This window comes from Bos taurus, chromosome 4 (assembly GCF_002263795.3).
Source record: "Bos taurus isolate L1 Dominette 01449 registration number 42190680 breed Hereford chromosome 4, ARS-UCD2.0, whole genome shotgun sequence".
NCBI classification, from domain to species: Eukaryota; Metazoa; Chordata; class Mammalia; order Artiodactyla; family Bovidae; genus Bos; species Bos taurus.
This window is the reverse complement of record NC_037331.1, coordinates 66041403-66057251: the sequence shown is the minus strand read 5'-3', so window position 1 is coordinate 66057251 and position 15849 is coordinate 66041403. Positions and strand designations below refer to the sequence as shown.

At 43.0% G+C, this 15849-nt stretch overlaps 2 protein-coding genes across 3 annotated transcripts in view; one reads left to right on the top strand and one right to left on the bottom strand.

The window, feature by feature from the left end:
* Positions 1–1512: 1512 nt before the first annotated feature.
* LOC107132410 (uncharacterized) lies at positions 1513–4259 on the bottom strand. Its single transcript, XM_024991089.2, has 3 exons — positions 3795–4259; positions 3174–3290; positions 1513–2512 (listed from the first exon to the last, which is right to left on the bottom strand). Exons 1-3 carry the CDS (start codon positions 4257–4259, stop codon positions 2330–2332), a joined length of 765 nt encoding a protein of 254 aa, XP_024846857.1. The 3' UTR covers positions 1513–2329.
* The window catches only part of ZNRF2 (zinc and ring finger 2), a 91351-nt gene continuing 79427 nt past the window's right edge, over positions 3926–15849 (top strand). The window contains exon 1 of one of the 2 annotated variants that reach the window (NM_001105443.2): positions 3926–4714. In NM_001105443.2, the coding sequence (NP_001098913.1) occupies positions 4258–4714 (457 nt within the window). In that variant the 5' untranslated portion in view covers positions 3926–4257. The remainder of the gene's footprint in view (positions 4715–15849) is intronic. The other variant, XM_024990906.2, reaches the window with a different exon arrangement.

Sequence of the window (15849 nt, the reverse complement as noted above, 5' to 3'; positions counted from 1 at the left end):
GGACACGACTGAAGTAACTTAGCAGCATACACACACACACACACACACACACACACACACACACACACAGAGTACATCAATATCTATACATATAGTCTTCTGTTCTGTTTAAAAACTTGATTCTCATACTTCAAAGTGATAATCATTACATAAATTACTCATTACTCATTACAAGTATGAGAAAAAAGACAAAGTATTTCTGCAGTTTGTACAAAAAAATACCAGTTACTATTATTTTCACATAGAGAACACTTTTAGGCATTTTAAAGTTCGAAGGGTCACAGCAGGGTGTCCACTGGGTATCTAGACCATGCTTTGCCACCAAAATACCACATTACAGTTTGGACTGGAGTGAGAAGAATTTTATTCAGTTCAGTTCAGTCGCTCAGTCATGTCCGACTCTTTGCGACCCCATGAATTGCAGCATGCCAGGCCTCCCTGTCCATCACCAACTCCTGGAGTTCACTCAAACTCATGTCCATCGAGTTGGTGATGCCATCCAGCCATCTCATCCTCTGTCATCCCCTTCTCCTCCTGCCCCCAATCCCGCCCAGCATCAGAGTCTTTTCCAATGAGTCAACTCTTCACACGAGGTGGCCAAAGTATTGGAGTTTCAGCTTCAACATTAGTCCTTCCAAAGAAATCCCAGGACTGATCTCCTTTAGAATGGACTGGTTGGATCTCCTTGCAGTCCAAAGGGACTCTCAAGAGTCTTCTCCAATACCGCAGTTCAAAAGCATCAATTCTTCGGCGCTCAGCTTTCTTCACAGTCCAACCCTCACATCCATACATGACCACTGGAAAAACCATAGCCTTGACTAGATGGACCTTTGTTGGCAAAATAATGTCTCTGCTTTTTAATATGCTATCTAGGTTGGTCACAACTTTCCTTCCAAAGAGTAAGTGTCTTTTAATTTCATGGCTTCAGTCACCATCTGCAGTGACTTTGGAGCACCCCAAAATAAAGTCTGACACTGTTTCCACTGTTTCCCCATCTATTTCCCATGAGGTGATGGGACCAGATGCCATGATCTTTGTTTTCTGGATGTTGAGCTTTAAGCCAACTTGTTCACACTCCTCTTTCACTTTCATCAAGAGGCTTTTTAGTTCCTCTTCACTTTCTGCCATAAGGGTGGTGTCATCTGCATATCTGAGGTTATTGATATTTCTCCCAGCAATCTTGATTCCAGCTTGTGCTTCTTCCAGCCCAGCGTTTCTCATGATGTACTCTGTGTATAAGTTAAATAAGCATAGTGACAATATACAGCCTTGACGTACTCCTTTTCCTATTTGGAACCAGTCTGTTGTTCCATGTCCACTTCTAAGTGTTGCTTCCTGACCTGCATATAGGTTTCTCAAGAGGCATGTCAGGTGGTCTGGTATTCCCATCTCTTTCAGAATTTTCCACAGTTTATTGTGATCCAGAGTCAAAGGCTTTGGCATAGTCAATAAAGCAGAAATAGATATTTTTCTGGAAGGTTGATGCAAATATAATTGCGGTTTCACACCGTGAATTTTAAATCATCATATCTGGGGTCAAGCCCATCTTTATTATTTAAAATAGGAACCATTATAATCAACACATTTTTGCCAACAAGAAATAAGTTTGTTTATCCCTGTAGTATCGAAATCAATACTTAGGGATTTGATGAACTCTTGGAAAGCATTTCCTGCCTTCTGCTGGCTCTGGAAGCATTTTCCCTGCAAAAAGTTGTCGAGATGGTTGAGAAGTGGTAGTCGGTTGATGAGAGGTCAGGTGAATATGGTGGATGATGCAAAACTTCATAGCCCATTTGTTCAGCTTTTGAAGCGTTGGTTGTGTGATGTGCAGTCAGGTGTTGTCAAGGAGAACTGGGCCCTTTCTGTTGAGCAATGCCAGCTGCAAGTGTTGCAGCTTTTGGTGCATCTCATTGATTTGATGAACATACTTCTCAGATGTGTTGGTTTGGCTAGGATTCACAAAGCTGTAGTGGATCAGACGGACAACAGAGCACCAATCAGTGACCGTAACCTTTTTTGGGTGCAAGTTTGGCTTTGGGAAGTGCTTTGAAGCTTCTTCTCAGTCCAGCCACTGAACTGGTCATCACTGGTTCTCATATAAAATCCACTTTTTGTCACATATCACAATCTGATAGAGAATAAGAGAAGAACCTAATGTAGAAAAAGAGAAGATGACCCTTCAAAACGATGATTTTTTTTCATTATTGGTCAGCTCATGATGCACCCACTTCTCGAGCATTTCACCTTTCAAATTTGCTTCAAATGCTGAGCAACTATAGAATGGCTGATGTTCAGTTCTTGGGCAACTTCTCATGTAGTTGTAAGCCTCTCAATTGGTTATTCTCAACTTTCCATGGGCAGCCACTATGTTTATCTTCAGGCTTTTATCTAGTCTGCAAAACTTCTTCAACCACCACTGCACTGTACATTTGTAAGCAGCTCCTGGGCCAAATGTGTTGTTGTGAGTTGTCTCTGCAAACTTGAGTAGGAAAATCTCTTGAATTTGCTTTTTCTGTAACATCATTTCCATAGTTGAAATAAATAAAAACAATAGGTCAGCCAAAAACATAAAGCAAGAAATGTGCATTAAAATGATGTACAGCACAATCATACTTAAGAATGTATTCCAATATCAAATGGAAAATTTAAACAACGCAAAAACCGCAATTGCATTTGCACCAACCTAGTAGTAATTGACATTTTAGCGAAATTACAGGGTTTTAAAGCAGCAGGTGCTGTGGAGATTTGATACAAACATCCCAGGTAAGGAAACTAAAGTCCACAAAGGTAAAATGATTGCTTATTACACTTAGTTTTGGTCCCAGACCTAGACCCCAGGTCTTATGAATCGGTTGCAGCTGTCTCTGTGCCGCAGTTTTTGCTCTACAGCTGAAGATCATGTTGGATTATCTTTAGTTCTATCAACTCTGCTTTCTCCACAGTCGGTGTTTAAATGGGATAGATCTAATTCAGATCAAGTTGCCTTCAGCCTCCTAGGTTCTTTCTTTTGTTTTCAGTCTTTTATTATCAGACTGGTGAGCTTCTGCTTTATTTAAAAGACGCACTCGGAGTAACATCAAGGAGGAAGGTCGACACCCACTCAAACGCAATGGCTAGGGACACAGGACGGAAACACACCCAGCCCCAGCTGTAAAAAGGTGAAGACTACCCACCGTCAGGTCCAGCGTCCGAGGGCCACGTGCAGGAGGAGGGGCCGCCTTCTGGTTGGCGTCCGGAGGAGCTCCGTCCCTCCAATCAGCGCAGGCCCCGCGGTGGAGAGGGGGCGCGCCCTGCAGGGGAGGGCGGGGCCAGAGACCTGTCCATCACCGAATCCGCGGGTGGCAGCACCTACCCCACTAAGGCACCTAGGCGAGACAGGGCGGGAGCGGGAAGGCCGCAGCGAGGGGGGAGGCGGGGCCAGGCCGGTGGGAGCCAATCCGCGGGGCGGCGCCAGGGGGCGGGGGCGGGGTCACCGCGCGCGACCCAAACACACGGGTTCGGGCGCACCCTGGGGCCGCGCTGCTCCTCCGCCTTCCGGTGCGAGGGCCGCAGTACCTTCTTCCCTTCTGAGCACCCCCACCTCGTGGTCCAGACCCTACCCACCCCCCCGCCCCTCCTTCTCTGGGGGAGCGCGGTGACGGTTGCCGGGAAGCGCGCGCTGCCCCTCCCTCTCCTCCTGCGTCCTCTCCTCCCGCGCCACCCGTTTTTCCTCCTTCTCAGTTAATAACAGCTGGGTGGCTGGGGGAGGAGGGAAGGTGGCCCCAGCGGAGTCTGGGCGGGCACCTCCCACTCACCCGCGAGCCGCCGTGGGAGCAGGAGGATGGCGGCGGTAGCGGCGGCCGCCCGGGAGGAGGCGGTGCCGAGGGCCCGGGCGCAGAGCGCAGCGGCGGCGGCAGAGAGCGGCAGCGGCCCGTCGCGGCGCACCAGAACCGAAAGCAGCGGCAGCCGCGCAGCCACCTGAGCCGCCCCTCCCGCCGGAGCCAGCGATCGGCGCCCGCGGGAGCCGGGACCTCCTTCCTCTCCGTCTCTCCTCGTCTCCCGCGTCCCCAGACAGGCCGTCGATCTCGCTCGTCACCCCTTAGAAGAGCGCGGCGGGCGCCGACCGCCCCCTGGGGCGCCGGGCGGCGGCCCTGGACGTGCGGGCTTCTTTCTGCGCCGGCCTCCGCGCCTCGGCCCTGCCCTCTCGCTCCCGCGCTCGCTCCCGCCCTCCCGGCGCTCCGGGCACTGTGCGCGGGCCCGGCCCGGGGCAGGGCGGACATGGGCGCCAAGCAGAGCGGGCCGGCCGCTGCTAACGGCCGCACCCGCGCGTACTCGGGCTCAGATTTACCTTCCAGTAGCAGCAGCAGCGGAGGGGCCAACGGGACCGCGGGCGGCGGGGCGCGAGCCGCAGCCGCTGGGAGGTTTCCGGCTCAGGTGCCCAGCGCGCACCAGCCCAGCGCCTCCGGCGGCGCCGCGGCGGCCTCGGCGGCCCCGCGCAGCCGCTCCCTCGGCGGGGCCGTGGGGACCGTGGCGTCGGGGGCCCGGGCGGCGCAGTCAACCTTCAGCATCCCCAACAGCAGCAGCGGCCCGTACGGCTCGCAGGACTCGGTTCACAGCAGCCCGGAGGACGGCGGCAGCAGCGGCGGCAGGGACCGGCCGGCGAGCGGGGGTCCCGGAGGGCCGCGCCTGGTGATCGGCTCCTTACCAGCTCACCTCTCGCCGCACATGTTTGGAGGTACGGCCCTTTCCCTCTCTGCCTCCCGCAGGCGGCACGTGGGCCGCGGCTGCGCTTATTTTTACCCTTCTCCTTTTCTCCTTCAGCCCGAGCGCCGGGGGTTCGCCGTGCGGCCGGGCCGGGTCACCCTCTTTGGGGTGGGAGGGAAAGAGAGAGGGAGAGAGCGCCTCTTAACCCCTGCAGCGCCGCTACCGCGGGACCCCAGTGTTTGGTTTTTGAACACCGCGTGCACCCTCACCTCTTCGTGGCTTTCTCGTACAGAAAGCCCTTGTTTGCTCCCGGAGGTGAAGGGAGCAAATATTGTTTTAAAAACAAACGCAATAGCTGGTGCTTGTGGTTTTTAGTAGCAGGAAGTCGGGACCCGTTGCTAAATGTAGTTGTATCTGGTGACTCGAGTGGTGAGCGGTTTTTAAAGGCCAAAAGTCAGAGTCTCAAATGAACAGATGAGTGTTTGAAAAAGGAGAGAGTTATCGCTTTTGGAGTAACTTACTGTAGAGCTGTAATTCTCATGTCTTGTGTCAGTAGTCCCACCTACTGTGTATGCTTTAATTGAGTGAATGTGTTAATAAAAAGTATATTTTTAACCTCAGTAAACTGCTGCTTTAGATAATGATTAATGTGAGTTCTGCTTAATTTGGACAGAACATGAAAAAATTGAGAACTGTTTCTTAAGGAAAGAAACCAATAATCATTACAACTCTGCCTACAAGATGCAGTAAAAGCCCAGGTGTTTTTGAAAAGCAGTGCTCTCTAGGGTTCAAGAAAGACCTTGTGAAAAATGGAAATTTTAGTAGAAAAACGGTATGTCTTTTTGGATTGATAGAAACGGGGGAGGGGTACCCCTGATCTGAGGAAAGCAAATTCGACTTCTTCAGTTGTGTTTTATGGTTTCTACTTTGCTTCAGAACAGTTAATGGTAAATGAATTAAGACACTCCCTTCTCAGTTCATGAAGAGTAGCAGTTAAATCTGGTTAGAGATGCAGACAATAGAAGATAAACATTTCCATATCATTGCTTTCTTTATACATCATGGTATTACCTACAGTTGAGCACAGGTGAATAGTGAAAACACCATTTTCTCTATTTCTCTGCTTCCTTTACTCATGTTTATAAATGTGAGAAATTTGAGCAGGCAGTTGGTAAAGTGAAATGTTCAATAATGTAATTGCTCTGATGTTCTGTACTATCAATATTCACATTCGTACAAATTAAAAATGGAGGGGACGTGTTTAGTTTTCCCCCCATCTTTTTAATACCGCTTTGCATATTCAAAATATAAAACAACTCTTTAATCACCTTTATTTTAATTACTTGTTATAAAATGATTTTTTCTTTGTAACTAAAAATACTGATTTTTCTTAAGGGGCCCTTAAAACATTTCTTTTTGAGAAAAAGAACTAGTGCTGACTGTACTGTGATTTGTGATTCATAACTAACACAGCTGAAGGTCCTGTAGTACCACACTGAAGAATAACAAAAGACAGTTTCTTAAGAACGGGAGATTAGTGGCAAGAATAAAGGCTAAGCTGGTCCTAAAAAAATATATTTATCTTAAGATTAAAATTTGCATGTAGTTATGTCTAACAGCTTGCTAAAGAAAGGGAATAGGGAAGGGCTTATCAGATTAGTAACTTCTTTGGTATACTGATGGCTTAACTTTTTTTAAAGGACTGTTTTTTTCTTTTAAAAAAGTTTATCTGTATGGGTTTAAAGTGTTTCATCTGGGGGTGGGGGCAAATATTTGACACCTGTGCTATTAATTCTTAGTGAAATAGCAGGTGGAGAAGATCTAGTTGCTGAAAGTTGGATTGAGTAAAGCATTTATCTTTTTTCTTCTCTGAGTTCTTAGATTTGTACACGTTAGCCGTTTTTAGTATTTTAGGGGTTAGCATGATTGGGGCCTAAGTGGAAGCACAGTGACACTGAGAACTGTGGCATTGTTTCCTAACCAAGTCTCTGTAGAGAATGGAGCCCCAATGGCTTAAAAGTATCTGTTGTGTGCAGTTAGTTAACTATTCTCTTGTGCATTTGGAATGTTTCTAGCCATTTATCATTCTTAGGAAATTTGAGAAAACAGTCACTGGGATAATTTTGTGTTTGGTAGTTCAGATGAGGGACTCTAGTTGAGAAAACTTGGAAGAGAATCAGAGAAATTACCTGTTCTTTCTAAATGACACGAACAGATCAAAGTGCCAGTACCGTAAATCCTACTTAAGACTGGGAGATGGAATACACTTCTTTCTAACTGATGGAAAAGCATCTTTCTAGCAGCGTTTGCTTTAATGAGATTTTTTACCTGTATTTCAGTAGTTGGGCTCATTAGGGAAACTTAATAGAACCCTGTTTGTCATCATCCTGAGATTTAGGGAACCAGATGATAAATCTTATTTTTAAAAAAAAATTTTTAAACTCTTTATTGAGTTTGTTACATATTGCTTGTATTTTACATTTAAAATTTTTGGCCCCAAGGCATGTGGGATCTTAACTCCCTGACCAGGAATCGAACCTGCACCCGCCACATTGGAAGGCAAAGTCATAATGTCTGGATTGCCAGGGAAGTCCTTGAATCTAAAACTGGACTTCATTATTACTCCATGTTGACTTAATTTTTTAGTAGTTTATTCAGTTAGAAATTGTGCAGATGTTTGGGCAAATAAAAAGGAACTCCATCTGAAAGTTGAGAGAAGGATTATTTCTAAATTAGTGGAAAGTTATTTCTGTAATTTTATAAAACTTTAATCGATGTTTGTATTGTTACTGTTTCCTAATAGGAAAATATGGTACTAATCAGATACAAAATTATCTTTCCCTTATGGAAAAGGAAAATCTAAACAATATCACTTTAAAAAAATTTAGACGTCTGGTAAGTTGAATTGTTAACTAGTTCCATCGTAATGAATTACCAAATTAAATGAGGTTTTCTGTGTTGGTTTTATGTTTTGCTCTCTTTGGGACATGTATTTTGGCTATATTCGCTCTTATTCTCTCTAGAGAAATAGAAGAGAGGTACTTAATTTATATTTCAGTTTACAGAATTTTCCTAGAATTTCTTAGAACTGAGTTGTATATCAGAGTATGATTATAAAACATACAGGAATTTTTAGATCAAGTAGGTTTCTTTTTTTATTATTTTCAGAGTGCTGAGTTTAACAAAAGTTTTACAGTGAACAAAAGCCTTTTTTTGTTTAATCACCTTTGTTTAAAAACAGGTCTTTAAGGGAATAGTCTAATATTGAAGACTTGATGGTATCTTAGGATTTTCCTGGCTTTAGTGTATGTCTGCATTTTTTTCACTACAAGTTGTTAATGTTTGTAACATCAATTATGATGGATGGTAAAATAGTGTTTAATGATCTAGCAAGGATATCGAAGGTAAATTGGACTATAAAATTATGCCAGTCAGTGGAGATCATTTCTAGAGAAATCATGTGGGGTCCTCTTGTATCTCTGAGTCTGGAAGTGAGACAGAGAGATGAATTAATCTACACTATTTATTGATGGTACTGGGTTGCTTTTGGTCACCTCCTAATTGATTGGTTTAAGTTTGGGTTTGTGATTGTAATTCAGGTGCCTCCTGTTACTTAGGAACAATTGCTTCCTTTTATTGAAGAAGTTTGTCATTGCTTAAAACTGAATATGTTAAAATTTGTAATTCTAGGCCAACTTCTCAGAGAAGGCAATGGCACCCCACTCCAGTACTCTTGCCTGGAAAATCCCATGGAAGGAGGAGCCTGGTAGGCTGCAGTCCATGGGGTCGCTAAGAGTCAGACACGACTGAGCGACTTCACTTACTTTTCATGTTCCTGCATTGGAGAAGGAAATGGCAACCCACTCCAGTGTTCTTGCCTGGAGAATCTCAGGGACGGGGGAGCCTGGTGGGCTGCCGTCTGTGGGGTCGCACAGAGTCGGACACGACTGAAGTGACTTAGCAGCAGCAGGCCAACTTCTCAATCTTCAGGACGGATGTGGGTTTTAAGGTGTTAGATTATCTGTATTAATTAACTGTTGAATTATGCTCAGTCACTATTACTTACCAGTATTTAGTACCAGAATGTTTGAGTTGGGGATATTGTGATTAATCTCCTTTCTATTCCTGACTGTTCTTTTATTCAGTTGAAAACTTACAGGGTGGTAGAAGAGAAATGTCTGCTTCAGAAAAATGACTAATTAACCACCATCCTGTCACCCATCTCCTCCCGCATCCACCCCCCAGAAATCAAGAACTCTTGTGGTTAATTTTTCTCATTTGTAAGCTCACATAATCCTTAAACACTCGATACTTTGTTATGCTAAAGTATGTGCTCCCTCATGAAAGTTTCTGCTTTGGGAATATTTTAAGTTTTCTTGCCTGCAGGATGGAGCAGGTGCCGAAGCGGGGAGTGGTTTGTGTTGCAGTGGGCACCATCTGATAAGAGAGCAGCTGCCTGACCTAAGTACTTTTGATGCTTTGCTGACTGCAAAGCCAGTACATGCTCCGTTGTTTTACTAACAGGTAGTGTCTCCAGCGGAGAAGGCAATGGCACCCCACTCCAGTACTCTTGCCTAGAAAATCCCAGGGGCGGAGGAGCCTGATAGGCTGCTGTCCATGGGGTCACGAAGAGTCGGACATGACTGAGCAACTTCACTCTCACTCTTCACTTTCATGCATTGGAGAGGGAAATGGCAACCCACTCCAGTGTTCTTGCCTGGAGAATCCCAGGGACGGGGGAGCCTGCTGGGCTGCCGTCTGTGGGGTTGCACAGAGTCGGACACGACTGAAGCGACTTAGCAGCAGCAGCAGCAGTGTCTCCAGCAAGTCCCCCAGTCCTCTCCAATTGGATTACTTTGCCTGGAAACCACTTATTTATTTTCTTTACCAATACCACTAATTAGTTGTGGGTTTTTATAAGAATTGTGTTAAGGTTATACTTACTATGTATTCTGGGTATCTGCACAATTGGGTATATTAGTAAATAGATTAAAAAAGAAGTATAGGAACTGCTATATGTAGCAAAATACTTCCTAATTAATTTTACTTTTTTGTATATACTGACTGGTGTTACTAATTAATTAAATTGTTCTCCACTTATTGAAGTGTTTAGAAATTGGAGCAAACATGCCCTTTGTATGAACAGAGTTCAGAAATAGCTTAGGTTATGATTGTATTCAGTTGCAGGTAGTTTTCTATGCTGCTTATTAAATACTACAATTCATTTCTTCATGGTTATTAAGCTGTTGGCAGCTTGCTTCTTCAAAGCCAGCAAAGGAGAGACTCGCAAGATGGGCCGGTGCTACACTCTCATGTAAATATGTACACGTAATGACACTCAGCCCATGGTCCTTGCTGCGTTCCATTGGTTATAAACAAGTCACAGGGCCTGCTTATACTCAAGGGGGAGGGAATGACAGAAAGGTGTAAGTATCAGGAGGCAGGAATCATGTGTGCCCACACTGATGATAGACTTAGGTTAACCAGCTAAACATGCAACTGTTCTAACCATATTTTTGAATTTACTGTTTACTTTGAAGAAGTTATAATAGTGTAGATGCCAAGTATGCTTTAATAAATGTGAATCGAGCCCTTTCTAGGGACTGGCCATTGTAGTTGTCAGGGTTACAACTGGTTATACACTTGAGTTCTCTAAGATAGAACTGATAGAGTTGGGAACTGGGGTGTGTGGTGATGTCATTAACCAATATTAAAAATAAAGAAGAAAATAATAAGTTATAGGGAATGATAATGAGTCCTTTTAGGCTTGTTAAATTTTGAGGATTTCTATCTAGAAGCATCTTTTAAGCATTTGGAAATATGTCTCCAATTTAGGACATTACAAAAAAAAATTGAGAAATTGTCAATTTGCATATTATAAATGAAGCTGAACAGTGGTTAATATTACTGAGGGATGGATACAAATTGAGGCACAAGCATAGGATTCTGGGGAGCAAGAATTTTAAGAGACAGGCAGTGCAGGAGGCCAGTGATTACAATTAAAGCACAAAGAAAAGTTGTTTAAAATGTTTTTATTATTAACATAATATATGTTCATTAGAGAAAGCTATAATGTGGAAAATACAGAAAGGCACATATAAGAAATTGCAAATCACTTGTAATATCACCATGGGAAATAACCAGAATAAAATGTTGATGGCTATTTTTCTCATATATATGTTTTAGATGGAAAATTTGGAGGTCATTCTTGTATATTCTTTTGATTTTTAAATCTTTTGGATGTTCTAATAGAAGATTTTAAGGCTAAAATTTCCCCCCAAGAATTGCTTTAGCTGAATGCCACAATTTTTGAAGTGTTTTGTTAACATTCAGTTAAAAATATTATCTAATTTCCCTTGTGATTTCCTTTTTGATGCATTGGTTACATATTCTTTGATAAAATGCTCTTTCTACTTAATCAGTTTCTTCTATCATGTTAAAATTTTTTATAGCATTATTTTTAATGATTGCCCAGTATTCCAGAGCTCATTCAATAAATATTTGATGAAGACCTACTTTGCCTTGCACTGTCCTAAGGATATAGAAGTGGAGAAATGTCCGCACTGTCATAGGCGTTATATTATGCTTGGGGGAGACAGTAAACAAACAAGTAAAATATCAGTATACAGTGTTTCAGAGGGTTTTGAATGTGATGCAGAAAAACTGGAGTGGAAAGGTAGAGATCGTGGGGTATAGACTTGTTTTTATTTTAAATAGGGTTTTAGGGATAACTTCTCTGATAAGGTGACATTCAAGCAGAAACTGAAGAAACAAGCCATGAAGAATCTCTAGGTGAGTAGCAAACGCAGGGAGAAAGTGAAGTAAAGTCGCTCAGTCGTGTCCAACTCTTCGACCTCGTAGACTAGCCTACCAGGCTCCTCCGTCCATGGGATTTTCCAGGCAAGAGTACTGGAGTGGGTTGCCATTTCCTTCTCCAGAGGATCTTCCCGACCCAGGGATCGAACCCGGGTCTCCTGCATTGTAGGCAGACTCTTTACCATCTGAGCTACCAGGGAAGCCCTGGTGAAGGAACAGTAACTAGAAAGGTACTTAGGTGTGATTGTAATGAACATACCTGGTGTGTTCTGGGAGTAGTTACGACACCAGTGTAGTTGGAGTGCAAGGGGTTGTAGATAAGGACTGGGATGGGGCATGAACTGCCTTATAACCATTGATGTGGTTTTTAGAGTTTTGTTTTAGAGAGAGATGGGGAGACATTGCAGAGTTTTTTTGAGGAGGAGATTGACATAACCCGACTTAGGCTTTTAAAAGATTGCTCTGAGCACCATGCAGGAGTAGACCCTAGAGAGCAAGAGTCAAGCAAAGGTGCAAAACCCTTGGCAAGAGATAAATGTCTTGGACAGAGTCGTGGCACTAAAGTTGGTGAAGTTGGTGAAGAGTTGGTAGACTCTGGATATCTAGCGCTTTGAAAGTGGAGTCAACTAGATAAGATGTAGAGGATTTATATTCAGCCAACCCCTGAATGTCATGGGGGTTTGGGGTGCAGATGCTCTGGGCAGTCCAGTTTAATTTGTAGCCCTTCTCTGAAATAGCCATTCCTCTGTATCCATGGTTAGGAATGGAGGACTCAACCAAACTGAAGATGGTGTGTTGTCATTGTTCAGTCGCTAAGTCATGTCCGACTCTTCCACCCAGTAGAATGCACTTGCAGGGTTCCTTTGTCCTTCTCTAACTCTTGGGAGTTTGCTAGAATTCATGGTGTACTGGAGAATTTACTATTGAAAAAAGTCCATGTATTTGACCTTCACAGTTATAATTTGTATTGTTCAAGGGTCAACTGTAGTTTGTCTGAAGTTTGGTTCTTTCAAATTATTAGGAAAAGTCCTACAATAGCTCACAGACTCAAAGGACCAAGTTCAGGAACCAGCATCAGTGGAGCTGAAATTGAGAAATTCTGTATGTGCATGCATATTTCAGTTGTGTCTGACTCTTGTGACCCCATGGACTGCAGCATGCCAGGCCCCCCTGTCCATCACCAACTCCCAGAGTTTACTCAAACTCATGTCCATTGAGTTGGTGATGCCATCCAACCATCTCATCCTCTGTCGTCCCCTTCTCCTTCTGCCTTCAATCTTTCCCAGCATCAGAGTCTTTTCAAATGAGTCAGGTCTTCGCATCAGGTGACCAAAGTATTGGAGTTTCAGCTTCAGCATCAGTCCTTCCAATGAATATTCAGGACTGATTTCCTTTAGGATGGACTGGTTAGATCTCCTTGCAGTCCAAGGTACTCTCAAAACACCTTGGAAGAGTCGTCTTCTCCAACACCACAGTTCAAAAGCATCAGTTCTTCAGCGCCCAGCTGTCTTTATAGTCCAACTCTCACATCCATACATGACTACTGGAAAAACCATAGCTTTGACTAGACACACCTTTGTTGGCAAAGTAATGTCTCTGCTGTTTAATATGCTGTCTAGGTTGGTCGTAACTTTTCCTCCAAGGAGCAAGCGTCTTTTAATTTCATGGCTGCAGTCACCATTTGCAGTGATTTTGGAGCACCCCAAAATAGTTTGTCACTGTTTCCATTGTTTCCCCATCTATTTGCCATGAAGTGATGGGACCAGATGCCATGATGTTAATTTTCTGGATGTTGAGTTTTAAGCCAACCTTTTCAGTCTCCTCTCTCACTTTCATCAAGAGGCTGTTTAGTTCTTCTTTGCTTTCTGCCATAAGGGTGGTGTCATCTGGATATCTGAGGTTATTGGTATTTCTCCTGGCAGTCGTGATTCCAGCTTGTGCTTCATCCAGCCCAGCGTTTCTCATGATGTACTCTGCATGCACACACACACCCTAGTTTTCATTTTGCTTATTACCTAGTTTTATCCTCTTATATTGTGTAGAGGCTTTATTTAAGGTGATGGCCTGTTGGCTTACGGTTACTTCCATCTACATGTCATCTGAGTGGCCTGAAGGGAATGTTTTCCTCCAGCTGTAGCAAGAGGACTCTGATTTAAGTTGTGTGCCTATCCACATATCAGTCACCGAAGCGAAGGAGATGGAATGCACTCTCGGAATGAGAAGGCTGTCTTCTGTGATCATGGGGAGGAGTTTGGGTTTTCGGAGTCAGGCTGCCTGGGTTGAGTCCATCCACACTGTATGACCTCATTATCTAACCGCTCCTTACCTTAGTTTTTTTTCACCTCTAAAATCAGGGTGAAAATAAATCTTGTTTTGTGGTATTGTGAGGTTTAATCTATCTTTTTATTTTTAACATTTGAACTGTTATCAAAAATTAAAACATTTAAGACTCATATCCCTCTTCTCATTCTCACCCTCTTCAGGAAGACCATGTCCTTTACTTTTCTCAACTTCTCAGATTTTGCAAAAAAGAAATCCAAGTCTTAGTTTTTATGTATGTGTTTTCTGTTCCCATGAATCTCCCTTGAATATCTGGATTAAGCTTTACAGTGCCTGTACTGTGTTAATCAGAAGGTAAAATTTTGTAAATTCAGTGTTTTCAAGTACATTTGGTATTTGAATACACAGCTAATGATCACTAAAATTATTCTATATTTAAATCGTATATAAAAACTTACTGCTCCAGAGATGTTATATTTTTACTTGTGTAAAGTAAATATATGTAAACTGAACTGTTGAGCCAAAGAAAGTAGGTATAATGTGGACTATGCAAATGTGGCAATCATAAAATTGTCTTACAAATAAAATCATGCTGTACTTAATAGTTGTTTTTTCATAAGCATTTGAAATGCTGCAAACATTGTTGATCAGTTTGAGTATATTTTGTGGGTGGTGGGAGATGGTTGATGTGAAGTTAAAGCAGGTCAGTTCTTTTAAATATATGCTACTTCTCCAGGGAAGTATCCGAAAACCTTAGCGTTTTATGCTGTATGGTTTACTGCATCTCAGGCAACCTGGATGACATGGCATTTGGTAAAGGAGCATGCTGCTGTGCTGGTGTTCTGGCATGCTCTGGTCTGAGACCTCTAAGGTCTTGATTGGGAATTTTTCAGATTTCCTGTCTATTATAACACATCTTCAGAAGCAGTGCATCTTCGAAAGCAGTGCCTCTGGTAACCTTTAAATCTCAGTTAATTCCCATGTTTCACTCTTTCCACCATCTTGCCATGTAAAGAAGTGTCGTTAGTTTCCTAAGAGAAAACTTAAAAGAGGAATACTTAATATTACAGACCACTTTTAGTAAGAACTAATACTGTTTTATGTGGTAATTTGTGGATTAGAAAAGTGACTTCACAAGCACTGACTCATTTGCATTTCATAAACATAGAGTAATTTCTTTGGTTATTTGGAGATGAACATCAGAAGTTAGATGAATTCCAATTCTGCATTTGTTGTATTTTTACTTATTCCCAGGTGGCACAGTGCTAAAAAATCCACCTGCCAATGCAGGAGACACAAGAGACAGGGTTCAATTCCTGGGTCAGGAAGATCACCTGGAGTAGAAAATGGCAACCCACTCCAGAATTTATGCTTGAAAAAGTCTCCTGGACAGAAGAGTCTGGTGGGCTGCAGTCCATGGGGTTTCAAAGAGTCAGACACAACAAGTGACTGGACATGCATTTCATATGTTGCAATGCACAGATCCTAATTTACATTTTATTTAAAGAGTTTTGACAAATAGATTTGACAATACACTGTGTAACCAACACACTGTCAAAAGTAGGAAACACTCTCTTTATCCCCAAAAGTTCTCTTAAACTCCTTCCAAGTCATTCTCATGGTACTTCTTAGAGATGATTACTATTACCTATTTCTATTATCATAGATTATCGTATCATCTATTATATCATCTATTATCGTAGATGAAATAGTTGGATGGTATCAGCACTCAATGGACATGAATTTGAGTAAACTCCAGGAAATAATGAAGGACAGGGAAGCCTGGCATGCTGCAGTTCATGGGATTGCAAAGAGTCAGACATGACCTCACAGCTGAACAACAACGTTATCATGTATTAGTTTTGTCTCTTCTTGAATTTAATGGAGTCATAATAACAGGTAGCTCTTCATGTTGAGGGTTTGGGGTAGTTGTAAAGTTAAAAATAGGAGACATTGGAAAGGTTAATAAAATTTTTTCTTGCCAATCCCTCCCTGCAGTAACACCGTCCTCGAATGTGTGGACACTAAGCCTGAGAATACCCACAATGTTTAATCAGTGATAGATTTATA

Bases quoted from the DNA above. Each gene is read 5' to 3' on its own strand.
- LOC107132410 (XM_024991089.2), bottom strand. From the start codon at position 4,259: ATGTCCGCCCTGCCCCGGGCCGGGCCCGCGCACAGTGCCCGGAGCGCC. The intron at 3,291-3,794 runs GTGAGTGGGAGG...CCTCCCCTGCAG, and splicing joins GCTCCCACGGCGGCTCGCGG to GGCGCGCCCCCTCTCCACCG. The intron at 2,513-3,173 runs GTGGGTAGTCTT...ATGATGTTACAG, and splicing joins CTCGGACGCTGGACCTGACG to AAAAAGCAAATTCAAGAGAT.